Consider the following 27513-nt stretch of genomic DNA (forward strand, 5'->3'; position numbering starts at 1 on the left):
TCCCTTCATCTGTTCTTGGGCATCTCAGAGCATTCCATTGTTTGCCTATTGAATGATACTCAGAAAATATAGATATGCATTTATCTTTCTTGTATATTGATTTATTCTCCTTTGGATAAATGACTAATAGTGGAATTGCAGGGTCTACAGTTTTTTGAGAAACCGCTATACTGATTTCCATAGTGGTTGCACTAACTTATACTTCTACCAAATGAATCTGAAGTTTCCTTTTCCCCCATATCTTACCAGCATTTGTTTGTTTTCTTGATAACTGCCATTCTTACTGGGGGGTGAGATGGAATCATAGTATGTTTTTTTATTTTCTTTATGGCTATAGATGTTGACCATTTCTTCATGTATCTATTAGCTATTTGCATCTCTTTCTTTATTAAAGAATTTATTAACATTAATTTTTATATCATATTTCAAATGACATGTTTAACAAACATGTTCAAGAAGGCAATCTATATATAATCACTGGCACTTAGATTTTAGAATATAATTAAAATTGGGCTGGGGGTTTGTATGTCATAGATATATATTAATCTATGTAATAAAACATTGTGTCTACAGAGTCATAAATTTTTATGTAGTTGTGTTTATATTTCCAATACCATATCCATAGTATTGGGTACACAAATATTGAGTCCTTGCTCTTGTACTATTTGGATCTAATAGCCACATATTAAGGATACTATGCGCCTTTTGTTCCTTTGGTCTTGACTTGTCTCACTCAACATGATTCTCTCTAGATTCATCCACTTCCCTGTGAATGCCACTTATTTCTTGCCATTTATTAATTGAAGTATTTGTTTTCTAACCATTCAGTTTTTTAGTTCTTTACATATTATTCTTTGTTCCATTAAATGTTGGGTTGTCGCTTGTTTCTGGAGATAGATTCTTTTGCTGTACAGCTACTTGAATTTGATGAAGTCCTATCTGTCAATCTTTGTTTCCATTCTGTACTGTTTGTATACTGTTCAGAAAATATTTACCTGTAATTTCCAGTGTTTACATTTTTCTGTAGTAGATGTAAAATTTTAAGTCCTTAAGCTGATTACTATTTTCTAGTATGGAGGCGTGAACTTGAGCTCTGATCCAAATAGAGTTGAGTTTTGTAGGAGGTGAGAGAAATTTTACAGTACCCAGTTTTTCCAGCATCGTTTGTTGAAGAGGCTGTCTGTCCTCCAGTGTGTTTTGGCTCGTTTGTCAAAAAAAAAAGTTAGCTGTAGCTATGTGGTCTTATCCCTGAGTCTTTTATATGGTTCCATTAGTCTTCAGGTCTGTGTTTGTGCCAGTTCCACACCATGTTGTTTCTGTGGCTTTGTAGTATAATTTGAAGTATGGTATTGTGATACCTTCAACTTGACTCTTTTACTTAGAATAGAATTATATTGGGTACTTTGGGTCTTTTGTGGACTTTGAATTTATTTTTCTAATTCTGTAATGAATGATATTAGGATTATAATGGAACAAAAATTATCCCTTTTATCCTAAGATAATTGGAACAAAAACTAGAAGAATCCACAGGCCTCATCATTTTAACTGCTACTACATAATAATAAACCCCCAGAATAAGAACACAACACCTACTGTCTACGAAATGTCTTCTCACCCACGGAAGGGACTTTGCTGTATCTTCTTAGCTGTATCCTCAGCTCAGCTCATCTTACTATAAGGAATTTGTGTCAAGAAATTCTTTCTTGCAATACTCCTTTGAAAAGAAAGAAAATGCTTTGCAGACTAAGTGTTCCTCAAACAAACCATTCCCATTCATTCACTTGAATCTGTGTATTTGTACTTCAAATTAAAATATTTGCCTTTTTCCTTTTTCTCATTTCACTTCTTTTCTGAGTCTCCAGTTATACCATGGCAAAATCCACTAACCACAGGTTAATGAAGTGCTAATTTTTTTTCTAATGCTTTGTATTTTTCTCCATTATTTTTCCCCATGCTTCAGTCCTGTTGAAGCTTACTGTGATTTTCCTTCTTTCCCTGGTATTAAACTGATCCAGTGAAATTATTATTAAGTTACTATATTTATTAGAGCCAGAAGATGTATTTGGAAATCAGTGTGTGTGAGTGTGTGTGTGTGTGTGTGTGTGTGTGTGTGTGTGTGTGTGTTGTCTTGAACTTAGATTCTAAGCTCAATATCTCAGCTTTTTTGTTCAAGGCTAGCACTCTTCCACTTGAGATACAGCTTCACTTCTGGCTTTTTGTTATTTTTAATTGAGTTAAGAATCTCACCAGCTTTCCTGCTCAGGTTGTCTTTGAACTATGATACTCAAATCTTAGCCTCCTGAGTAGCGAGTATTACAGGCATGAACCTTTGGTAATTTTTCAAAAATATCTTCTCTTCTCTCCTCATTAGGTTTACACTATCCTTTGAAACCTTGATCACTTTTATAATATTTACTTCAAATTTGGAATCTGCTATTCCTTTCATCTCTTTCATTTTATGTTTTGTTTTCCTTTGGATTTTCTCCAGTTGGGTATAGATTTTACTCTTCATATGTCTGGCTGTTAATTATTTTCATTAAGTAGTGGACATTGTGAATATCTCATCATTGAGATTCAGGATTTTGCAGTTAATGTTAAGAAGAGATAAATTTTATGTAGATAGTTCACTCATAGAATAGCTGTATCTCCATGACTCTTGATTTTAATTTTTGTTTAAGTGGATCTACAATACAAACTGTGGCTAGTAGAGCCCAGTAGCTTTGTCTTTCTTGCCCCCAGGTCCCTACCTGTGAGGTACCTCTACTATGGTAGGTCACAAATGGGATTTCTCCCACCTCAGTGTGAAAACTGTGTGGCTTACAGTTAGTTGGTAGTTCTTTCCTAGTAGTTTTTCTTTGATTGACTTTTAGAATTTAATATTGTGCACATGCAGTTTACTACTACCCAAGATCAAGGACCCTTATTCAAGTTTCTTAGGCCTAATTCACTCTGTGGGTCCTGTTCTCCGGTATTTTGCCTAGCAAATGTCAGCCACTTTGTACTCCCTGACCTTGACTCTATCGTGTCTTTCCTCTTCAAAGTCTTGTTCTCTGTACCATTGTCCATGAAGTGACCCAAAAACTCTAGAAAACTAAGGATTCATAATCACCATCTAATTTTTTTGCAGAGATCGCTGTCTAATGCTATCTTGTTCATTGTTGAAAACAGTAGGCTCAGATTATCTTAGCAATATTTCTAATTTATATTGAGAGGGTAAATCTTACTCTATAAACCCTACAATGGCTGGAATCACACTATGAGATAGCACTTAACCCCATTTCACAGAAATGGCTTCTTTAGATTAATACCATGATTGTGGTTAGTAATAATTAGGGAAATAGAACAGATCCCAGTAGTATGCCTAATGAATCATTCCAAGAAAACATAACTCAATTTTGCCACCTTGCCTTCTGATTGTGTGTTTCCTCACAAGCCTTTGAGCCAACCATTTCAAGAGAAGGTAGCTCTGCTCTGTGAATCAGTGAGTGATGAACTCTGGACCTGCGGACTCACTATCCCTGAGCTCTTCAGCTCAAGGCTAGCGGTCTACCCCTTGAGCCACAGTACCACTTCTAGTTTTCTGGTGGTTAATTGGAGATATGAGCCTCATGACTTTCATGCCGCAGCTAATTTGAACCTCGATGTTATCTGTACAAAGTTTATTTCATCATCTCAGAAATAAGGATATTTTTTGTGAATATATAGGCTACATATAAACGTGTCACAGACTATGAAGAAATACTTAGTAGTGGATTTTTTTTAACCTCTTGCTTTTGTTTTTATTTGGGTGATAGAATCTCTAGATAATTACGTTCCCTCATACTACAAATAAATGTAAAATCAACGTCTCATTAGACAGTTTATTATTTGAAAAATGGACAGCACCCTCATTTTAAGCTGCACACAAGCTAGTTGGGAAATTATTTCCTGACTAACCATTGTTTGTCCAATCAACACACTGGAAACTTACAAGCACTTTGTAAATTGTTATTTGAAATCCCTGCCCTCATTCATTTGTTGTGATATTAATGTTAGTCGCTGCCTCTATTTTTTTAAAGCAGTGTGTAAAGGCAATTGAAATTTCAGAATCTCTGAAGGGAATTTAGAGTTTTCATTAAGAACATTTAAACTTTGAAAGTAAAGGGAAAGGATCAAATCAGCAATACTTGTATGCTTTGCATCTGCAAAGAGCTATTCAAAGTTCTATACCAGTAAAGGGTGTTGATATGGATGAAGTAAAGGACTCTTTTTAAGAAAACCATGGTTTTTACCTAACTGCTTAAGCAAAGTTTTAGGTAGTAACCAAGGCATTTATTGATTAACTTCTATGGGCTAATGTTTGTATATACATGTGCCTTATAGCAGTGAGAACCCTAAGTAGAGAGTGAGGGACTGGTTAGTAGATAGTTAGCAAATGATGTTGTTGCCTTCTAATTCTGATCTTCTTACTTCATATAGGGAATCCATGTAATTGAAGAATTTTTGCAATGTGCACAGGAGATGGAAAATAGCAATTCTGTTTCTGCCCTTCTCTCTCAGTTATCAATTTTGAGAAGCCATGAGGCCCCATGTACATTATTTGAACCAACTCACATAGTATCTGTTTGACAGGGCATACTTATGATCCCTTTGATCCCATCCTTATTGAAATAAAGTAGCCAGACTCCTGACCATGGTTTCAGTTGCCTTTGGTGGGGAAAAAAGTGGGTCTGGGAGTATGGCCTAGTAGTAGAGAGCTTGCCTAATATGCACAAAGCCCTGGGTTTGATTCCTTGATACCATATACACAGAAAAAGCCAGAAGTGGTTTTGTGGCTTGAGGGTAGAGTGCTAGCCTTGAGAAAGCTCAAGGACAATGCCCAGGCCCTGAGTTCAAGCCCTAGGACTGCCCCCCCCACACACACACAAAAAAAGTAAATATAGATGCCAGAATAGTAAAATCTTTGGCTTCTCCAACTGCTCTATTGATGAGTGAAATAGTACCTTTGGGCCCAAAATGTGCATCATCTCAAATACGTGGCAGTGTTCTAGAAATATATCAAGCCTGTTTGTGCTTCTGAGCATTAACCAGCCCCAGCCACTCCTAAGGCCAGGTTCCGTGCATGAGAGCTCTGATTCTGTCTGACTACATGGGGATCATAAATGAATGATCCTAATTATGATATTTTAAGCCCACAAATGATACAGTTTTCTCTTGCATGCAATGATAGTACTTTTATCCATATATTCATAGACTTGTTTCTTGGTGTACTAGAGGCAGAAACCAGAGCCTCATACGTGCCAGACAAATGTTGTCCTCCTGAGCTATACATCCAGTCTCCATAAATCTTTAAAGCTGTAAAACTTTTCAAAAACTTAGTTGACTTATTTATCATCTAGTTTTTCTTAAGTGTACCCTTTAATGTCCAAGCAAAGGTTACTCAAAAGCCTAATTATTTTTCTGGTGAAGATTCACATGTATAATACCTTTGTCACCCAAGCATCTGACTACTCAAAACCAAAGCAGTTAAGTGAAAAGAAAACTTAAGAATTACTGACATTGCTTCTGTGTGTTCGCTAACCTGTTCACTCAAGTAGAAATGTGCATAGTAGCATACCATCCCTGATCTACAACTGTTCAAAACATCTGAGTATATTACTATTCCTCAGTTGTTCAGTGTCTATTTATCAACATCTGGTTTCAGTAATTTACTTTCTGTTTTATTTTGATTTTGAAATAGTTTGTTTCTGTGATGAGGTCAGTCTCAAATTTGTGATGCTATTGCCTCAGCTGCTCAAGCACTGAGATTATGGGCATGAAACATCACATTAGTGGTAGATTATTAACCATATTAATGGTTATAACCCACCTATTGGTGGCATGAGTTTAAGGTGGGCCAGTGACTATCAAAATGACCTATGTAATACTTGCATTTACTGTTAATAGATTAAAGCCCCATACAAATATAAAGTGGCTTTATCTTTTCATACACTGCAAGCACATTTTTCTTTTAGATTGCTAAATATACCTTCTCTTTAACAAGATAAAATACATCTTGTGTCATTCTATTAAGACTTGTATGGTTCGAGATTTCAGAGTCACTCAAAATCCAATTATAGGATCATTTTATACTTGCAGAAAACAGCAAACATTCCTTTCTCTTCTCCCTAGTTAAATTTAGCAACTCTTTTATATACATGGTAATTTCAGATTTTAGAAGTCCATTCTTCTCAGAAAGGAAGACTTCATTGTTTGGACCCAAGTCTCATGTCTACAACTTCTGAAATTGTTTCCAAATTGTTGAAAATATCAGAAAAATTTTAGAACTTTTAGAAAGATCCTCCAGGGGAGAAAACATTCTGGTTAGATATCAAATATTATATAAAATGTGACAAAGAAATGAGAGAAAACACTGAGAGCAGAAAGCCAACTATCCTCAGGGCTGTCTGACATTTTACTTTGCTTCTCAGATAGTAATCCTTTCAGCTTTAGACAGACATAAAGGAAAATGTAATGAGGGAATACTGGTGACAGCCTTTTTTCTTGTTCATTAGTTTTCTTAAAATTGGCTTGAAACATGTAAGTATATGTCAAAGCTGACATAATCACCTTAAAATATTAAAATGCACTAATCATTTCTGCTATTTATAGCAGGGGTCCCTCACAATAGATAAATTCTTTATACTCAAGACTGATTTTGAGTTCCACTAAAGTGGAACTCTCTTCCAGCAATATGCAGTCTTTTGTAGTGGCAGTCATTACATTCATGTTATTTTTGTTGAACAGTTAATATATTGCTACATAACTTTGTAGTTTTTGAGTCATATTTGCTTTATTTTTAGCTTAAAATCTTTTAGCTTTAAATCTTTGCATTTTACATCAGGTTCAAAAATAAAAACTGAGCTGGAAATGTGGCCAAGTAGTAGAGTGCTTACCTTAGCATGCATGAAGCCCTGGGTTTGATTCCTCAGTACCACATACACAGAAGAAGCTGGGAGTGATGCTGCAGCTCAAGTGGTAGAGTGCTAGCCTTGAGATCCCAAGGACAGTGGTCAGGCCCTGAGTTCAAGCCCCAGAACTGACCAAAAAACAAGTAAATAAAAACTTCCATTAGCCTCAAGCTTTTAAACTAGTTCCTTAGCTGACAGTGTGCATACTGAATCTTGAGAACTACTACCACCATATGGTATAAATCAGAGGTTTTGTTTACAGAGATGGGGAACATTTTTTTTAACCAAGAACCATTTAGGTATTAATAATCGCATTCATGGACCATACAAAATATCAATATAGGTAGACATTTCTAGGGTAGTTGTCAAGTAACATACAAGAACATAAGTGTTTCATCGGATGCCAGATTATTTCAAGGACTTCATATGTTCCAAAGGCTGGATGTTTTCATCCCTTGATACAACATCATTCTCTAAAATGTAGTAAGTGTTTTGCTCCTCAAAATGTGGTTGGTAGAATTGAGTTTACCCACAATGGATGCACATTTGTTCCTTTGGGAATCTAAACATCCAGAATTCTGTGAGTGTAGCAGTTAGTCTCTTTCAGCTGAGCAATAATAAGTGTCTACAGTTTCTGTTTTGACTCCAAGTAGTTGTGGGCTTGTTGATTCGGAAACCTTTTCACTTAGTGAAAAGTTTAATTTTTTTTTTCTTAAGGACAGTGAGAATACAACAAATACTTAAGTCTCAAGTAAATTCCTTGGATACTGCTATAGTCCCACCTACACACTCCCCTTTTTTTGTTCTTTTGGTGTCATTGCTAGGGCTTGAATTAATGGCTTGGGTTCTGTTCCTGAGCTTTTTTACTCAAGGAGAGCATTCTACCATTTGAGCCACACAGCTTTACTTCTGGCTTTTTTTGTGGTTAATTGGAGAAAAGAGTCTCAGAGACTTTCCTGTCTAGTCTGACTTTGAACTATGAGCACTGGTAATTAGCAGTGTCTTTGCTTTTACATGTTCAGTATTGTTAGATTATTATCTATTTTGATATTGTCTAGTTTTGAAGAACAAATAGCCTCCTGGCTTGTATTCAGAAAATATAAAAAGATGCTCTTAACGTGATGCCTGTGAGCTTAGATGGAAAACAATTTTGCCTTTATTTTCACTGTCTATAGATTGAAATTTAGCATTTCTTTCCATTATGAACATAGACAATAAACCATAATTTTGTATGCTTTACCTGTGAATTTATAGACTAACAGAAGCAGATATTTTCATATTGTTTCTTGTTGGAGATACTGCAATTATATAAATCTTGTGCATAGCACCTTTTAAAATCATTCAATAATTTATCATCTAACTTAATTTCTTTTGTTAACATAGACTTTTTTCTGCATAGATTCTAACCCATTGGCTTCTAAAATTAGATTGCCAGAGGATTGAGTATTAAAAACATGGATAAAAACACCTATAGTAGATCTTACTAGAATCTTTTCTTTCACATCATTTTGAGATATTTCTCTTAGATTTTTTTTCCTGTTTCCACAGTCATATCATTATTGTTCCTTTTTTTTTAAACTATAGCTGACTCCACTGGAACCCATTCTCTGTACACAGCATACAAAGACTATGAAATTATGTTTCATGTTTCTACTATGCTGCCCTACACACCTAACAACAAGCAACAGGTAAGAGATCCTTATGTCATTTGTGTTTTCCCCTTCGATTCACTTCCCCACTCAAGCCCAAGTGGCATCTTCATAAAATCTAGATTCATCGTTGCACCTGTTATAGCAACAGGAAGCTTTGTGCTTTGTAGAAATAAAGAATGGCAGATGAGCTGCAAACAAATGATGAGACACAAATTCTAGGTTAACAGCCAGTTGTATAGCTATATGGATTAATCATTTGCTTTTCACCTATAAGGTAGAAGTTTCATGAAATCTGAAAAGAGCAAGTTGAAGTCATAGTGAATAGATGACTAGTAAGAGTTGGAAGACTAGATAGGAATGGGTGAAGGTTCTTATAAGAGGCCAATGCACAAAGGAGAAAAGTAATGGTGTTTAATTGAAATTTCAAAGGAAATTCCATATTTTAACTTGAAGAAAAGTTAGGATAATGTCAGCATTATTATCAGATGCATCAGCATGCTGTCAGCAGCATCTGATAATAATGTTCTTTCCTAACCTGTTCATCAGGTGATAGCAAAGAACTTAAGTAAAAGTTGCATATATGTATATTAGATCCAGAGTCTTATCTTTAAAACAACTAAAAGCACAATGCCCCAAAACTAAATGGATCCAAGATAGTAAAATGCAGAAAGTAAGAAGTGACAAATTTTAAATGAACCATATCAGACTGAAATTTGGAAGAAGTAGAAAACTCACAGATTCTCACTCTAGTTTTACTTCTGACCTTAAAGTAGAAAGACTTTTATTATTGTCATTTGTGCTACCACAACTCCAGCCAGCTGCAGAATGAATCACATCCTCTTTTACAGAATATAACCAAACACTGATCTAATCTAATACATCATCACTTTAGGTAATTTGATTGAATTACTAATCTAGCTAACAAAATATTGCTTTTCCTGATTACCAAAGTAATCAAAATCAGGAAATAAAGCAATGAATCAGTTATAAATATGAAATAACCCTATGTTAAGTTCCCTGACCTGGACTTTGTTAACAGTTTCTTTGATACAAACTCTATAGTCTACATTTTTCTGAGAGAGAAGCACAATAGTAACTCAGCTCCAGTGGCTCATAACTGTAATTCTTAATACCCAGGAGGCAAATCTAGAGCATCAAAGTTTTAGACCAGCTCAGATTGGTATATTTTGTCCCCAAATTAACCAGCAAAAAGCATGTCTGGAGGTATGGTTCAAGTAGTCGTAGTAGAGCATCAGCCTAGCAAGCAATAGGCACCCCTGAGTTCCAACTCTTGCAGCACCAAAAACAAAACAAAATATGTTAAGAAAGATATGCTAGATTCTCAAAACAGCTTGGTACTGGCATAAGAGTAGGTCCGAGGATCAATGGAATAGAACTGAAGACCCAGAAATCAACCCACAGACCTATGGATCTTCGATAAGGGAGCCAAAAAGAAATAACATGAAAGAATGACAGCCTTTAACAAATGGTGCTCACAGAATTGGTTAAGCACCTGTAGAAAACTAAAGTTGGATCCTTATATGTCACCCTGCACCAAATGAATTTCAAATGAATCAAAGAGTTCCCCTATGACCCAGCAATCCCACTCTTGGGCATTTACCTAAATGCCCAGAAACAAGGCCAAACTAAAGCTACTAGCTCAACAGTGTTCATTGCAGCATTACTTACCATAATGAAGATATGGAGCCAACCCAGATGTCCCTCAGTAGAGGAATGGATCAAGAAGATCTAGTACTTACATACAGTGGAATTCTATGCTGCCATCAGAATGACATTGCCCCATTCATAAAGAAATGGAAAGACTTGGAAAAAATAATATTAACTGAAGTAAGCCTGACCCAGAGGAACATAGGTCCAATGGTTTGCCTCATTTGTAATAATTAGTACACATCTAGGATTCTTCTACCAGAGGATCATAATACCTCAAAAGCTATCTACATATGGTCATACAGGATGAGACTAAATGAAATGAACTCTAGGTTATAGAAACAAGAGGTTTATCTTTGTGGTTGTTATTCTTAATGTACTATATGAAGTGAAGTTGCTTATTTTCTCTTTTTTTTCCACTTATGGTTAATCTCATGTTGTTACTGTATCTGACTTTGTTACCTGGTATATTGTATATATGCTTGTTTATTTGAAATAGGGAAGGGAAGGGAGAAAACAAGATGATTGGAAGTGGGTGAGAGGAGGGAAATGGAGACAAAAACATGAAAAAGGGTATCAAGTTTCAAGAAGTAATGTACTCATTACCCAGTGAATGTAACTGTAACCCCTCTATACATCATCCTGACAATAAAATGCAATTAAAATAAATTAAATAAATAAAAAGAAAGATATATTAGATTCTTACTCTGATTAATCAGTAGAGGAGAAAAGAAACTACAAACATTAACTAATGGTATTTTAAGAGGGGGTAAAGATTTATTCTACCTGATTCCTAAGAAGAGAAATATGAAATTTATCCAGGTAAAATAGTTAATAACAACATATGACTATTAAATAAGTTTAAGTCCTGGGAAGAGTGAGGTGCCATTTGAATGGACAACTGTTTAAATAATTTAATCAGAGGACTGAATTATTTAAGTCAATTTTTTCTTTTTTATTATAATTAATAGAAGGGTTACAGTTATATTCTCCAGTTAGAAGGTGTATTACTTCACATATGTCCCCATTTTCCTCTCCCCTCCGTCTCCCCCTCATCTTGTTTTCCCCCTTTCCGTTTCCTATTTCAAATAAACAAATGAATATACAGTATACCAGATAACAAGGTAAGATACTGTAACAATATGAGAATAACAAAGGGACAACAAAAGATATGAGAAATAAATAACATAGTATAGTACATTAAAAACAACAAACATGTTATAAAGCTCTTGTTTCCATATCCTGGAGGTCCTTTCATTTAGCTTCATCCTATATGGCCTTTTGTATCTAGGTTTTTAGCTATTGTTTGAAATATATTATGGTCTAGCTGGGTGCTTGTGATCATGCCTATAATCCTAGCACTTAGATGAATAAGATCTGGAGGGTTTAAAGCCAGCCTTGTCAGAAAAATCTGAAAAATTCCATCTCTAGTTAACCAGTAGAAAACAAAGCTGACTCAAGTGGTAGGGTGCCAGCCATGAGCAAATGAGTTGATTCCAGAGTTAGAGGCCCTGAATTCAAATGCTTGTGTGCGCATGCACGTGCGTACATCTATTATGGTCTTACATCAAAGTGAGAAAGTAATTCTGTATTCTATATATTAAGGCATTTTTATTCTCTAGCTAGTGAATTTTGTTGCTTTATAGAAATGATCTTATGTTTGGAAGAATCAAAAATGGCCTATAGACACATGAGGAAATGCTCAACATCTCTGGTCATAAAAGAAATGCAAATCAAAACAACTCTAAGATTCCACCTCACTCCAATTAGAATGGCCAGGATCAAGAAAACTAATAACAACAGATGCTGGAGGGGATGTGGCCAGGAGGGATCACTACTACACTATTGGTGGGAGTGCAAACTCGTTCAACAACTATGGAAAGCAGTATGGCAGTTCCTCAAAAGACTAAACATAGAGCTCCCCTATGACCCAGCAATTCTACTACCAGGCATTTACCCAATCGTCCAGAAGCAAGGACATACTAAATTTACTAGCACAACGATGTTCATTGCAGCACTATTTATCATAGCAAAGATATGGAACCAACCCAAATGTCCCTCAGTTGATGAGTGGATCAACAAGCTGTAGTATTTGTACACAATGGAATTCTATGCTGCTGTCAGAAAGAGTGACATGGCCTCATTTGTTAGGAAATGGAAAGACTTAGAAAAAAATCATATTAAGTGAAGTAAACCAGACTCAAAGGAACATAGGCTCAATGGTTTCCCTCATTTGTCATAATCAGTAGAAACCTAGCAGAGATTTGCAATAGAGCAAAACCTAGATATATAAGGCCATATAGTATGAAGCTAATTGAAAGGACCTCTAGGATATAGAAACAAAAGCCATATAATGAGTGATTGTTGTCCTTAATGTACTATATTATCTCTCATCTCTTTTGCTGTCCCTTGGTTATCTCATATTGTTACAGTATCTCACTTTGTTATCTGATATATTGGGTATATTTGTGTTTGGTTATTTGAAATTGGATAGGGAAGGGGGGAAAACAAGATGGGGGGTGAAAATTGGGGGTAGGGAAATGGGGACCAAGATATGAGAAAGGGTATCAATGTATGTGAATTAATGCACCTTCTATCTGGCAAATATAATGTAACCCTTCTATTAATTACAATAAAAATATATGAAAAAAAAGAAATGATCTTATGTTTGGAAAAATATAGAAAATCTTTTTAAATCTGTATTGCATATAAAATCTGCATTGTATATAATCTTTCATCATATACATATATACCATAAAATGTTTCTATTTGACTTCTTTATTAATATCAACTTCACATATGTTGAAAAATGTAAAATGACTATGACATCATCTGTGCAGGAATTGTAGATATACAGTGTACAGATCAGTAGTATATTTTTATGTCCATCTTCAGTGTATTGATTTTAAGTTATCAGTATATTCTGTAGGGTAATCATTCAGACTAAATTTTATTTGTATAACATATGATAAATATATCATATTTAGAAATGAAGTAAATTGCCTCACTGGAAAATAATTTGAAATGCCTTTAAATTTCTAAAGTTGAAAGTACATTTTAAGTCTCAGTTCTCAATCCAGTCTGTTATTTCTTCCAGCTGACAGCCAGTAGTAAGTTGTTGATTTTACTGGTACATAATTTGGGTATCTTAATGTCACTGGACTTACTTTTTTTAAAATAGCACTGGGGTTTGAACTCAGAGCCTTGCACTTGCTCACAGACAATGTACCAGTTGAACCACAACCCTAGCCCATGTCATTACCAAATTTTAAAATAAATTTTGTGAGTAGAAGCCTATGCCTTACAGCTCCTAAGTATGAGACATATAAATTTTGTTTAATTTTCTTTTCTTTTCTTTTTCCAGTCCCAGGGCTTGAACTTAGGGCTAGGCACTGTCCTTGGGCTTTTTCTCAAGGCCAGAGCTCTACCACTTGAGCCCCACAGCATCATCTCTGGCTTCTTTTTCTGTGTATGTGATACTGAGGAATTGAACCCATTTCTTACTAGGCAAGCACTCTACCACTAGACCAACTCCCAGCCTGTTTTTCTTTACATTACTGCTGTTAACTGTCTTACAAACCTTTCCCTGAAAAAGCCCTGTCCTAGAATATTATGGTGTCTCTGAATTTACCAACCACCATACAATTTAACCTGCCTTTGTTACTACACTATAAAATATTATTAATTTCTTTATTCTCAGCTTGTGATATAGGATTCTGTCAGAAAACACCTTAGCTAATATTTTCTATTTAAACAAAGCCAATGAAACCAAAACATAAATTGTGGTGTAATTACTTCAGCCATGCTCATTTCTACAAGGCTTCCACATGGCAAGTTTACGTGAAAATTGAACTGTTATAGAAACTCAAGATTTGAAGATGGTGGGACTTGGCGTAATAGACATTAGCAAGTGTTGATTATCAGATCTGTTTGAACGGATGTCTTCTGTACAGTTTCCATATCTTTCCTGGAGGGAATGATAAGACATTGTAATATATTGATAGTAACTGTAGATTTCTTAACCTGATGTGTATAGTTTAGTAATTAATGTTTTAAATATAGTTACCTGAGGGGATTGGCAGGTAGACAATCAGAGCATTGTCACTTATGTTGGTTGTTTATTTTTTCTTTTAGCTCCTGCGGAAGCGTCACATTGGCAATGACATCGTAACAATTGTTTTCCAAGAACCTGGAGCACAGCCATTTAGCCCCAAAAATATCCGGTCTCACTTCCAGCATGTTTTCGTTATTGTCCGGGCTCACAACCCTTGCACGGACAATGTCTGTTACAGGTATGTGTGGGTACTACAACATTGGCTTTGTAGACATTGGCTATTGTGCAGAAGCACCATCCAGCTGTAGTTTCTGAAGTGACAATATGAGTCTGTTACTATTTGCTTTGTCTTCACATTGTGTGTATACTTGGCTGAATTCACATAATGACATAACCTGGTGGTGTTGGCATTTCTTCCCAAACTTGGTCAGACACCTGTCGTTTCCATTTGCACCTCCTCCTTGTGTGGTGTCCTTCATCCATACCATCTGGTCACCAACTAGCCAATTACTCATATGCTAATCATATATGGTTTTTGGTCTGGCAGGAGCAGAAAACAAATGATCATAATAATTAGGAGAGAAGTTTGTTTTTTTTAAATATTATTTTTTTAAAGCCTAAGCCCTTACTTAGGGTATAATTAGGTCCGTTAGGTACATGTATTTAACACAAGTACACACACGGAAAATGAGTTTATCTCCCTTATTTTTATCTGTTGGCTGGAGCACCCACCTTTTTTTAATGCCACCATGTGATATTCTGTTTGTCTTTGCTAATAGTAGAGCACTGAACACACTCCTGCTTATGATTCGTAAGTACATCTGCAATTTCCTAGTTGTAAAGTTTGTGTGAAGACCCAACAATATGTTGCTCTCATTTGTGAATTTTTAGCCAATTTTTATAAGTCTAAGAGAATGTATGTTTGTATCATCATTGAAAAATCACAAAAATTGCAGTTACAATTTTGTTTTTCTACTGTACACATAAGGATTCTTCATTGACTTTCTCAAATGAGCTGCATATATTTCCTTTAGTTTATGGAATGTCAGAGGTGTTTAGAGGCTTAGAGTAAACAGGTACCTTTTTGCAACTTTTTGGGGGTTTTTTTTGGGGGGGGTCAGTCGTGGGACTTGAACTCTGGGCCTGGGCGCTGTCCCTGAGCTCCTGAGCTCAAGGCCACCACCCTACTCCTTGAGCCACAGTGCCACTTCTGGTTTTCAGGTGGTTAATTGGAGATAAGAGTCTCACGGACTTTTTAGTGCCCAGGCTGGCTTTGAACCTTGATCCTCACATCTCAGCTTCCTGAGTATCTAGGATTACAGATGTGAGCTACTGCGCCCCACTTGGACCTTTTTGCAGTTTGTATTGTTGGGGATAGGGAGGGAAGAGGAGCTTATTTCCTTATGAAAATAAATATAAGAGCCTTCAAATAATTTTACCACTATGAATTTTCTTCAAACCATAACTTCTTTCCCAACTAATAGGGATAGGGATATTAATTTATAGTTCTCTTTCATTGCTGCCACTATGGTGGAAACAGAGTTATTCTAAATATACAAATTCTTCTAAAAATTATTTAGATCTAATTTACCTAATCTAGTAAGTGAGAGTACATCAAAGGCTTTTCTATCATTTAAAATCTTCTGATCCCAACTTTTTGCAGTAGGAATCCTCATTTTTTGTTTTTTGTTTTTCTTACTGACACCTACTTGGTATCTGAAGTGTACATCATGGAAGCATCATTTTTTTTTCAACTAAATTGAAACATAAATTGCACTGCAACTGCTTCAGCCATTCTCATCTCTAGAAATCTTTCTCCATGACAAGTTTACATGAAAATGGGATGTAGAGAACTGCAAAATCAAGTTAGAGAGATAATACAAAAGTGACACTGTCTGTTTTGGAGCACGGGTGGATGGCATTCAGCGGGAGCAAGAAGAATGAATCTAGGAGTAATGAATAGTCATGTGTGCCCAAAATAGAGACAGGGAAGCAGAGGCAGAGCACAGTTAGGGGACTTGTACTGTAGGACAGAGAACTAAGCAGTAGAGTTTTTTGCAATGCTGGGCAATCAGAGTAACATAAAATTTTAGAGAAATTTATCCACTGTTACTAGGTACAATAACAATAATAATTTGGAAGTTACTCTTTTCTGTTTATATTTCACTATCTACCCAGTACTTAGGCATGTACTACTTACACCCTGGGACAAAGAAAAATTAAGAGTGGGTCCAGAGATAAGATCCTGAAATAATGAAGTGTTATTTTTCCCTGAGGACTGAAAGTTTATATAGGAAAAACTGACTAATTCTAGAAGCCAGTTAACCTTGGATAGTCTTGACATAAACAAGTGTTCAGTCACTTAAGTCTGTGTACTAAAGAATGCCCTATAATTGATCAGTGAAGCCCTTCAGTTATTTTATTTGCATCATTACAGTAACTTAATTGCCAGTCCCAGCTGATAGAGCAAATTAGAAGCAACAAATCAAAAAGATGAAAGAGCCGTTACAGGCAAGAATATACAGAAAAGCATCAATATGTAGTTATTGTTAGGGGAGATGCAGAAACACTACTCACATCAAAGATACAAATTCAATAAGCAAAGCAGTATGAGGTCATTTGATTAAAGATGAACAACCAAATATACTTCACTTGCCCCTGAGGGCAAGAAAGAAAAAACACAGGGTAGAATATCACCATTTTTCTCAACAACTAAATGAATTAATGGATTTAGCCTTGATGATCAAAGGCTGCCAGCATCATAAAAAGAGACAAATGTGTGCCTCATAATGGAAAAACACAACCTCACCTATGAATCAGTCCCCCTTCATTAAATCTGAATCTGATCCAACCTCTAGCTAAGCCAATGGATAAGGAGTACAGCAGATAGGGCAACATGGCCTTATGGATGAATTCAGAAGGTGGTAGAGGATTGTTTAGCATGCATTAAAGACCCTGGCTTCCATCCCCACCACAAGTGGGAAAAAAAAAAAGATGAATTAATTTCTGTATGTGGACCTTGAGTCTTAATTTAGGCAAAATAGACCATAAAGGTAATCTTAAGACATTGTAAGCAACTAGTTTCCTTATTTGATAAGAATTAAGTAATAATTAATTTAAAAACTATGGTAGCAATAAGTACTTATTTTTTTAAGAAAGCAATCCCAAGCCTTCAAAACAAATGTTAATTGTAATCAGTAGCTTAGTTTAGGGTCTAGAATGTAGTAAATATTGAAGGATCAGTATTGTTGTTTCCATTGTACTTTTAAAGTTTTGGTGTCAGATGTATCTCATTTAATTTGGCTTTGAGTATCAAGACCACTACTTCATCCAAGGTGTTTGATACCAGCAGATGTTACACGACCATAATCCATTACATCAAGCCTTGTGGTGATCTCTGACCATGAGACTCATGTGGATAGTATTCTTTAGCAAGTATCTTGAGTTTGGAAGTGAGGAAAGTGTAATATCTTGCCTTGAGCTCTCTGTTTGATACACTTGACCCTGGCGCTCTCTGACAGCTCTGTGTAAATCATCTCACTTCTCTGCATCTTTCCTGAAGAAGTGACAGGATCTGTATGTTCATAGGGAGATAAACACAGCACACTATCTAGTTCCCAGATGTTGTTCTCAGATGTTGTAGAAATGTTCCTTAGTGGTTTTTGTAAAATCAAGGTGAATTCTTAAAATAAAGCTCAAGATGTTTATTAGAAGAGTTTGAAGAGCAGGGGTGCTAGCAGCTCCTTAACTGCTTCAGTCTCTTTGCATTGTTTGTCCTCCAGGTTTGCCTCCTGGACGGAATAGCCTAGTCCACAAGCCTACCTAGTACATAAACCATAGCTGTGTAACTGAAAAGGAAGTATTATTTCTGGGACACAGTGTTGCAGACTAGTACAGCTAACAGAAGTTTGGCCAAGATGAGGCTCTTTTTTGGAGAATCTGTTTCTAAAAATAGCAAGAACTATTTAGAATTAGTATGTCTTAATTAACTATAGCAAATGTTTTTATTTAGACAAATGATTCTTTTTTTGCTTAAACCAGGCTTTATTATCAAGAGTTCAGCATATGTAGCATTGAAATTAATAAGCCCTTAGCCTTGTAGAAACCTGAAAGTTAGATTTATCCTAAACAAAACTCTTCATTTGAAAAGAGCATTCTAAGGTTTCATCTTCCTTGTCTTCTTTTTTCTGTGAAGATTCTATTCGTGATAAAGCAAAGCTGATTTTAGTGTCTGTATCATCTACCTCCCTACCTTGGTGAATCACTGATAATTACATGTTAAAGGTTGAATTCTCTCCTTTAGTTCATTCTGGAGGTTTCTAATTATTGGTAGGTTTTCAGTGTATGTTTGTCTCAAATTCTGTCACTTAATAAATAGATCTATAGCAAGCCAATGGGTTTGAGGGCAAATAAATGGATGGTACTCATAATCACACCCCTCTACTAAGAGTGTTCCTGTCCTTGTTTAAAATAAAATCCCAGCTGTTCCCTGCAGAAGAATAAATGATTTGAGTGAAATTAGAAACAGAAGAAATAGCCTGTTTTAAATGGAAAAATACTAAGTATTTCTGGACACTTACAGGATTCCTCTGAGAAAATCAAGCAAATCTAGATTTCAGCATCTTTTGCTCGACTTCCGAAGGAATAAAAAATAAAATCAAATTAAAATTATATAGCTGTCAGCATTCAACTCAGACAGTTTACAACAGACAAGAGAAATTGCCTTTCTAATACTGGTATAATTAGGCTATAATGCATGCAATATAGAGGTTTCTTTGAATTCTTCAGTTGGAAAATATAGCGCCACTTGACATCTTTCTTTGTTACAATGTAAGTCAGGTAGTCTTTTCTTTTCTTCATAAACTTGTAGAATAAAAAAAAATAGCAAATCTGTATCTTATGATAGTATATCTTTTCCATCTCACCAAATAGTTATGTCATAAGGGTACTGATTTTTATCCTGTTTCATAAGGTATAATAAAAATAAAGCTAGGTATCTTAAAATAGAGAATGTGAAACTGCTCCTCAGCTTAATTTGAAAGGTATATACTCACTGATTCCCATTCTGTGAGTTTAGATGAAGCCAGTTACATGTTTTTCTTTCATACTTACTACAGTTGCGTAATTGATTTACTTTTATATCATCTGAGAAGACAATTGTTTGAACTGTTAGAATCATAATTTCCAGACATCTCAAGATTTGGCTGTGGTTATCACATGTAATCTTAGAACATAATGTGGAGATACAACCTCTCTACTTCACTTCTGTTACATTTAACCTCTGTTTAAAAAAAACAGCAGAAATTTAGGATTTTTGATGTTTCTAAATTTAGTATTTAACTATTCTCTTTTATGTTTTAAATTAATAGGTCAATACAGCTATGCATATGGCTTTTTTCTCAGTCATAGTTTTAGAAATATATATACAGAAGAAATGATGGAAACAAAATGGGAAAAGGAAAATATGTTTCTCACAAGTAGATTGTCAGAATTACATACCAAAGACAGAGAAGTTATACAAAAGAATGGCTCAGTTAAAAAAAAAATTACAGTTTTCCAGGCATTGGTGTCTAGCTACTTAGGAGGCTAAGTAGCTGAGATCTGAGGATTTCTGTTCAAAGCCAGACCAGGCTGGAAAGTCCTTGGAAGTCTTATTGCCAATCAACCACCAAAAAACTGGAATTGAGCCATGGCTTAAATGGTATAGCACTACTAGCCTACTACAGTGCTAGGCTCTGCATTCTAGCCCTAGTACTGGCACAACTTGAAGTATATACAGAGTTAAAGCATTGTTGTTATTATGTAAAGATCATAATCATTCTATTACTCAATTTTTTAAATTATGCTTTTAATCTGATCACATCATGGCATAGGCCAAAATATAATATTTAATTTTAATACAATTCACTTCCTATATGTTATGTATCTTCTGATATTTTCGTAATAAGTTGTCTACAGGCATCCTATCTAAAATGAAGGGCACATTGGTGCTCTAAAACAGTGTGTGCTTGTGTTCTGTAAGATTCGATAATTGTAGTAACCTTCTACCCCCAAAACAATCTCTAGGTATTCAAAATACATTTGATTTTTATGTCGAGTATTAGGATAAAGGTTTTATTGATGGAGTTTAGTCTCCTATTAAGGAATTGGAAGTTTTTTTAACTATTTTTTTCTTTTGCCAGTCCTGGGCTTGAGCTCAGGGCCTGAGCACTGTCCTTGTACTTTCTCAGGGCTACAACTCTACCACCTGAGCCTCAGCACCACCTCTAGCATTTTTCTTTGCATGTAGTACTGAGGAATCCAACCTGGGTCTTCCTGAATGCTGGGCAAGCACTCTACCACTAGGCCAAACTCCCAGCCCTCAACTTTCTTTTTGTGGTTTAGAAAAATATTTTATGAAGCCAGGTACGATGACTCACTCCTGTAATCCTACCTACTCAGGAGCCTGAGATCTGAGAATCATGGTTCAAAGACAGCCCAGGCACTAAAGACCATGGAACTCTTATCTCCAATTAATCAGGGACTGTGGCTCAAAGGATAGGGTGGTAGCCTTGATCTGAAGAGCTCAGGGACAGTGCCCGGTTCCAGAGTTCAAAACCCCATGATCCACAAAATAAATAAATAAATAAATAAATAAATTTTAAAAAGAAAGGAAGAAAGAGAGAAAATAAAAATATTTTATATTCCCTGAAGTCTAAATATGATTGAATAAAAAATGATGTTAATAATAGTAGAAATGTGTATTGCTTTGAGGAAGGCGATAAGCAATTAATGCTCTTTTGAGGCATGTCCTTTGTTTTTCCATGAGATTTTAATCTGGAACCTTGTACTTGCTAGGTAAGTATTATACCACTCTACTCACCCAGGTCTCTGCTTGTAAACATATATGTTGTTTTGATGTTGTAAGACTGATAAATATTGATATACTCTTTCTCCTTGATTTTCACTTTGTCTCCTAGTGTGGCAGTTACCAGGTCCAGAGATGTGCCTTCCTTTGGACCTCCTATTCCAAAAGGGGTCACTTTCCCCAAGTCAAATGTGTTCAGGGACTTTCTTTTGGCCAAAGTGATTAATGCAGAAAATGCTGCTCATAAATCAGAAAAGTTCCGGGCCATGGCAACTCGGACCCGCCAGGAATACCTGAAGGACCTGGCAGAAAAGAATGTCACCAACACCCCTATTGACCCTTCTGGCAAGTTTCCATTTATCTCTCTGGCCTCTAAGAAGAAGGAAAAGTCTAAGCCATATCCAGGAGCTGAGCTCAGTAGCATGGGGGCCATTGTGTGGACAGTGCGGGCCAAAGACTACAACAAGGCTATGGAAATAGACTGTCTTCTTGGGATCTCCAATGAGTTCATCGTCCTCATTGAACAGGAAACGAAGAGTGTGGTTTTCAATTGTTCCTGCAGAGATGTGATAGGGTGGACCTCTACTGACACCAGCGTCAAAATCTTCTACGAGCGAGGAGAGTGCGTGTCAGTGGAGAGTTTCATTAGCAATGAAGATATCAAAGAGATTGTCAAACGGTTGCAGGTGAGTCTTTTCCTTTCTTTCACTCACGTGCCACTTCTTGTGCATAGTTTTCATTACTTAGTTTCACACTTGTACTATTTTATTAAGCAACTCACGAGTTGATGGAGTTGATTTAGGCTTTCATCATGTTTTTCATCATCTAGGTTTTTCATCATGTATTAAGAAAAGTTTCCTTTAAGTGGGAGAGTATACACTTCTCATTAGCCTGTGACCTGATCCTTCTCTATCTTGGCAACTGATATACATATTAAAAAGAGTTATTAGTGGATCTGTTGTCTTGAATTTTTTTTGCCAGTCCTGTGCTTGAACTCAGGGCCTGAGCTCTGTCCTTGGGGCTTTCTTCAAGGCTAGTGCTCTACCACTTGAGCCTCAGCACCACTTCTGGCTTTTTTCTATGTACGTGGTACCAAGGAGTCGAACCTAGCCAGGTCTTCGTGCATGCTAGGCAAACGCTCTACCACTAGGCCAAACTCCTGGCCCCTTGAATTTTTTTTTTTTTTTTTATAGCTTCTCCTTGCTGGCAGCAACCTGTTTGCCTCTGTTAGAGGTTTCCTTGAAACCTCAGGAAAACCATTAAGCTCTTTAGATGCAACAGTGTGATACATTTGGCTATACCAAAGGTGAATGAAAGAGGGATGACCAGCCTGTCCATCAGCTGATCATAGGCATTCAGCAGTAGCCCTACTTTTGCAGCATTTTTCCAGGTCCATGTCCACTCCTTAATACCTCATACATTAAGCCCCAATCTTTGGTCTCTTTTCTAGTTTGTTTCAAAAGGTTGCGAATCAGTGGAAATGACTCTTCGAAGAAATGGGTTAGGACAGCTTGGTTTTCACGTGAACTACGAGGGCATCGTGGCCGATGTGGAACCTTACGGCTATGCCTGGCAGGCAGGGCTGAGGCAGGGCAGCCGCCTGGTGGAGATTTGCAAGGTGGCTGTGGCCACCCTGAGCCATGAGCAGATGATTGATCTCCTGAGGACATCTGTCACCGTGAAAGTTGTCATCATTCCCCCCCATGAAGACTGCACCCCACGAAGGTGGGTCTGAGACCTGAAAGATGGTGTTTGTGTGTGATATAGAATGACTAGCAGGTAGAGAGGAGGGTGTTGTGTGGAACAGTAGATTCTGTGCAGTGCTGCAAGTTCCTTCCATGGAAAGCTTGACTCAGATAACAGTTCCCTTTCAGCATGTGGCAGAAACAGCTAGAAAAAATGACTATTTGGGCCAGTCCCAAGCTTTACATCTCTGGATTCATAAAGTTGCTCCAGATAGAGAAGTCTGGTAATGTTCTCAAACATCTTGCTCCAGCAGCCAAGAAACAAATCCAAGGACACTCAGCATCTTAAACTGCCAGATTTTTTTTCCTTGTTTATATTCCATGATGCTCTTATTCTCCTCACTATCCCATTCGTACCCAGTTACTGTCCAAAATTCAAAGTGTCGTTTTGAATTCTGCTATCTGAGAGCCTAAGGCAGCTGAATGTGACCTTTGAGTTTTTCCTGACTGCATCTGTATGAGGTGGGGCCCCTGCTCCTGATGCCTTGGAAGTTTGGTCTCTAGCCTTCTCTGAAAGGGAAAATGGAGGAGTGTCTGCCTGCCCACATTTTGCTAGACCAGAAGCATTGTGGGGGAAAAAAAATGTCTCTGTCCCTGAAGAGATTGCTGGTAGAATAAATTTAATCAACTGTCTCTTTTTCTCTTTGGGTTTGCACATGCTATTTTTGCTGGATTTACCAAAATAGCTGTTATTTTTAGCCATTATTTTCTAAGAATTTCTCTTAAGGTTTCTCAAATAATTCATAGGCCTTATAAGCTAAGATAAAGTCCTTTGCCTTTTTTTCTTTCTAATGACCTGTCTTGTACCTGAATGCTCATGGATTTATGATTGTCAGGTAGTAGATTATAAATAGTTATGATGGTTTGAGTCCTTTAAAGATCAAGCAACAATGATAACCAAATGTTCTTCTGTTCCAAGCAAGCTTTGCTCACTGTAGTGTTCCTAGTTCTATTTCTCTCAGAGATGAGCCAGGGATTATGTACCTGTGTTAAAATACAGTGTCGTTTCTTTCTTTCTTTTTTTTTTTTTATAAATATCTTTTTTTTTTTTTTTTGTCAGTCCTGGTCTTAAGCTTAGGGCCTGAGCACTGTCCTTGGACTTTCTCAAGGCTAGAGCTCTACCACTTGAGCCTCACCACCACTTCTGGCTTTTTTCTATGTATGTGGTACCCAGGAATCGAACCCGGGTCTTCATGCATGCTAGGCAAGCACTTTAACCGCTAGGCCAAACTCCCGGCCCCACAGTGTCGTTTCTTGATTTGAAAGTTAAAAAAAAAAAAAAAGCCCTGTGTTTTAGACAACTAGATTTCTCAAGAAACCAAAATATATGCAGAACTTTGTTCTTTCAGTTATTTGGAAGTTGAAAAACCCACTGTAACAATCTCCTGAGCATATACTGTGCAGGCCCACAAGATCTGTTGTACCATTAGCCTTTCAGATTTCCTCAAGTACTTCATCATTAATATTAAACACATTGCTGCACTGGAATTCAAACACTACGGATGGAGGCTCAGAGAGCGATCTGAGTTCTGACGCAGGACACTCTCAAGTGTCCTGTTTTCCTCCTACTTGTTTGGCTACTGTTATTTGTTGTCTCTAAGCAAAAGAAAATAACTAAGCCTTACCAATTTTAGGGTTTTGTTTTATTTTGTTTTTCCCCAGCCCTGGGTATTGAACTCAGGACCTAAAGTTTACTAGGTAAGCTCTCTACTCCTTGAGCCATGCCCTTCTTTTTTGCATTTCTTTCTTTGTTTTTTGTTGTTCAGATTTTGTGAAAAGTTCTCAGTAACACTGCACTGGCTAGACTTAAAGTCTACATCCTTTTAACTCCTGAATAGCTGAGGTTATAGGCATGTAACATTACAGGTTTAAACGCAGCTTGTGAATCGTCATTCGTAACTAATACAGCTAAGAGTTATAGAGAGAGGAGTGTAAGGATTGTCTTTTCTACAATGAAGCCCATAGATCTATGATAAGCTGGTGTTTATCTGCTTAGAACACTTCATTATTCCAAAGTTTGTGGTAAGGAGCAGAGAAAAATCAGGTTGATGTTAGAGTGTAGTTACTGGTATACACAGCCTTCCTGACACTGAAACCATGAATAGTTATTCCTGGGAAGATGGCTCAGAAAGCCCAGCCCTGCTAGATGTAACCACAATGAAAAGCAGTTTGTCTTCAGCAGTATAGTAGATAGATTTATTGTCTTTGGTGTGTTGTAAAAATAACATTTGCTGAGTGTTAGACTTTTAATGTACCAGGCTCTGAAAAAATATCAGTATAGATTTAATCCTTATAATGATTCTCTGAGGTAATAGAATTATCACTCTCCTTGTTTTAAAGGAAACTAAGACTCAAAAAGGTTAGGTCGAACCTGAGATTGTAGCTGCTCTTCTTTTTTTAATATTTTTTATTGTATTTGATAAAAGGGTTACATGATATTTGCCAGATAGAAGATGCATTAATTCACATACATTGATACCCTTCCACATGTCTTGGTCCCCATTACCCTCCCCCCCACCCCCTTCTTGGTTTTCCCCCCTTCCCTGTCCAATTTCAAGTTACCAAATACAAATGTATCCAATATATCAGATAACAAAGTGAGATATTGTGACAATATGAGATAACAAAGGAATAGCAAAAGAGATGAGAGATAACATAGCACCCTAAGGACAGCAATCATTCATTATATGGCTTTTGTTTCAATATCCTAGAGGTCCATTCAATTAGCTTCATACTATATGGCCTTATGTATCAAGTTTTTGCTCTATTGCAAATCTTTGCTATTAGAGCCCAGGGTTTCTACTGGTTATGATGAATGAGGGAAACCATTGAGCCTAAGTTCTTTTGAGTCTGGCTTACTTCGCTTAATATAATTTTTTCTAAGTCTTTCCATTTCCTAACAAATGGGGCGATGTCGTTTTTTCTGACAGCAGCATAGAATTCCATTGTGTACAAATACCACATCTTGTGGATCCATTCATCAACTGAGGGACATCTAGGTTGGTTCCATATCTTCGCTATGGTGAATAATGCTGCAATGAACATTGATGTGCTGCTCTTCTTAATACTCTCATAGACCCTTGCCTTAAATGCCAGCTCACAGTGTGCTAGTAAATTGCCTTGTAGAATTGCTGGTTCACGTGGAGCCAGTACTCCCACATGGCTGATTTCAAGCTACCGCCATGACATCAATGAGCATAATCAGCTCCTGCAACCTAGTGCAGGCAGCTCCCATATACCAAGAGCAAGTGAGCTGCATCTGTGCTTCTCCCTGCACTGCTAGGAAGTCTTCTGTAATCTTCTTGGCCTCAAACTAGTACATGCTGGTAGGTGCTTGGACTGTAGGCTGGGAAACAGGATAGTGGATCCATCTCAGCTGCTTTCACTGTGAATTCTATCAAGAAGCCACTGTCTGACTCTGAATGGAGGGATAATATAGAGATGCCTTGGAGAACTGAAATCGTGTTCCTTACTCCCTTTAGAAATGACTTTAAAGGGAACAGTTGAAGCATTAACACCTTGTTATAGTTTTCAGCAAAGTACACTAATGCTTTTCTGTCATTTTTTTCTTTTCCTCCGCACTTCACACTCCCACTGCTGTTTTCCTAGCAACTAATTACTCTGTTCTTTGACTAGTCACTCTCCTCTTTGTCAGTCATTCTTCTAGGCACTTCAGTGTAAGAACAAGCTCCTCCAGGACCTTGCACCGTTCTTGGCATCCCCAGCACCCTCAGTGTCCCAGTCAGCCAAGGTGATACCATGTCATACAGACCCCTGAGTTGGTGGGACAGTCAATCATTTTGTAAAGATACTTTTTTGGGGAAAAAATAAAGAATGAATGAAAGCCAGTTTAATAGGAACAATAGGCACTTAAATAACATGTAAAATAGGGCTCTTGTCCCAGTTTTAGGAAAATAAGGATGCCCTTCCATGAAATGCTTCCAAACTTTTTTATTATTTTTTTTATAAGAAAAGAGATACGAAGAGCCAAGTTCCTGAGCCTCTACTATGTAAAGGGCTTTCTCTCCCCACTTTAAACTCTCATAGTAGGTTTCCTTGAAAATGATGAGAAGAATGAGGCCCAAAGAGTGACATAACTGCCCAGAGACTAGCAGTAGCTGCCAGGACAGCATATGAAAGCAGTCTCAGTGGACCTGCCACAATAGTCTTCTGCCCATCATGTGCTCATGTCCAGAGTCTGTGACCATCACTATCTATGACCTCTGAGTCTTAGAAGTCATCCCTGTCAAGAGGAAAAATACCTATTTAACAAAATCAACTGAGATGTTTTATGTGGAATTGCAGGAGGACGGGGTGCTGCAGGGTAGAGAACCTTTATTCTGCAGAGACACTAGCCTGTAGTTCTTAAAGAAAGCAATCAAGGGCCATTCAGGAGCTAAAAACAGTTATATAAAGAGACCAACCTCCCCCCGCCCCTGAGGGATTTCAGAAGTAAATTACTTTCTAATATGAATAGGTTGCATGCAAAGGGTTTTCTTCCCTTGAAAGTGGGAAAGCATACTACAGGTAGAAGGACTGTTGGAACCCATCAGTCTTTGAAATGAAAGATGTTGAGTGCTTTCTGAAGAGTTCTAGTTACATGGTTTGTAGAGACGGA

The 27513-nt window shown here is 36.9% G+C and overlaps 1 protein-coding gene across 3 annotated transcripts in view; it reads left to right on the forward strand.

Moving 5' to 3' along the window:
* Sipa1l1 (signal induced proliferation associated 1 like 1) overlaps positions 1-27513 on the forward strand; it is a 298167-nt gene that overhangs the window by 211135 nt on the left and 59519 nt on the right. For all 3 annotated transcript variants that reach the window (XM_090344402.1, XM_090344404.1, XM_090344403.1), the window contains exons 8-11: positions 8514-8617; positions 14384-14541; positions 21263-21836; positions 22601-22875. In XM_090344402.1, coding sequence (XP_090200528.1) covers positions 8514-8617; positions 14384-14541; positions 21263-21836; positions 22601-22875 — 1111 coding nt within the window. The remainder of the gene's footprint in view (positions 1-8513; positions 8618-14383; positions 14542-21262; positions 21837-22600; positions 22876-27513) is intronic.

The sequence above is a fragment of the Megascapheus bottae genome, chromosome 14 (genome assembly GCF_031878675.1).
Source record: "Megascapheus bottae isolate mThoBot1 chromosome 14, mThoBot2.hap1, whole genome shotgun sequence".
NCBI classification, from domain to species: Eukaryota; Metazoa; Chordata; class Mammalia; order Rodentia; family Geomyidae; genus Megascapheus; species Megascapheus bottae.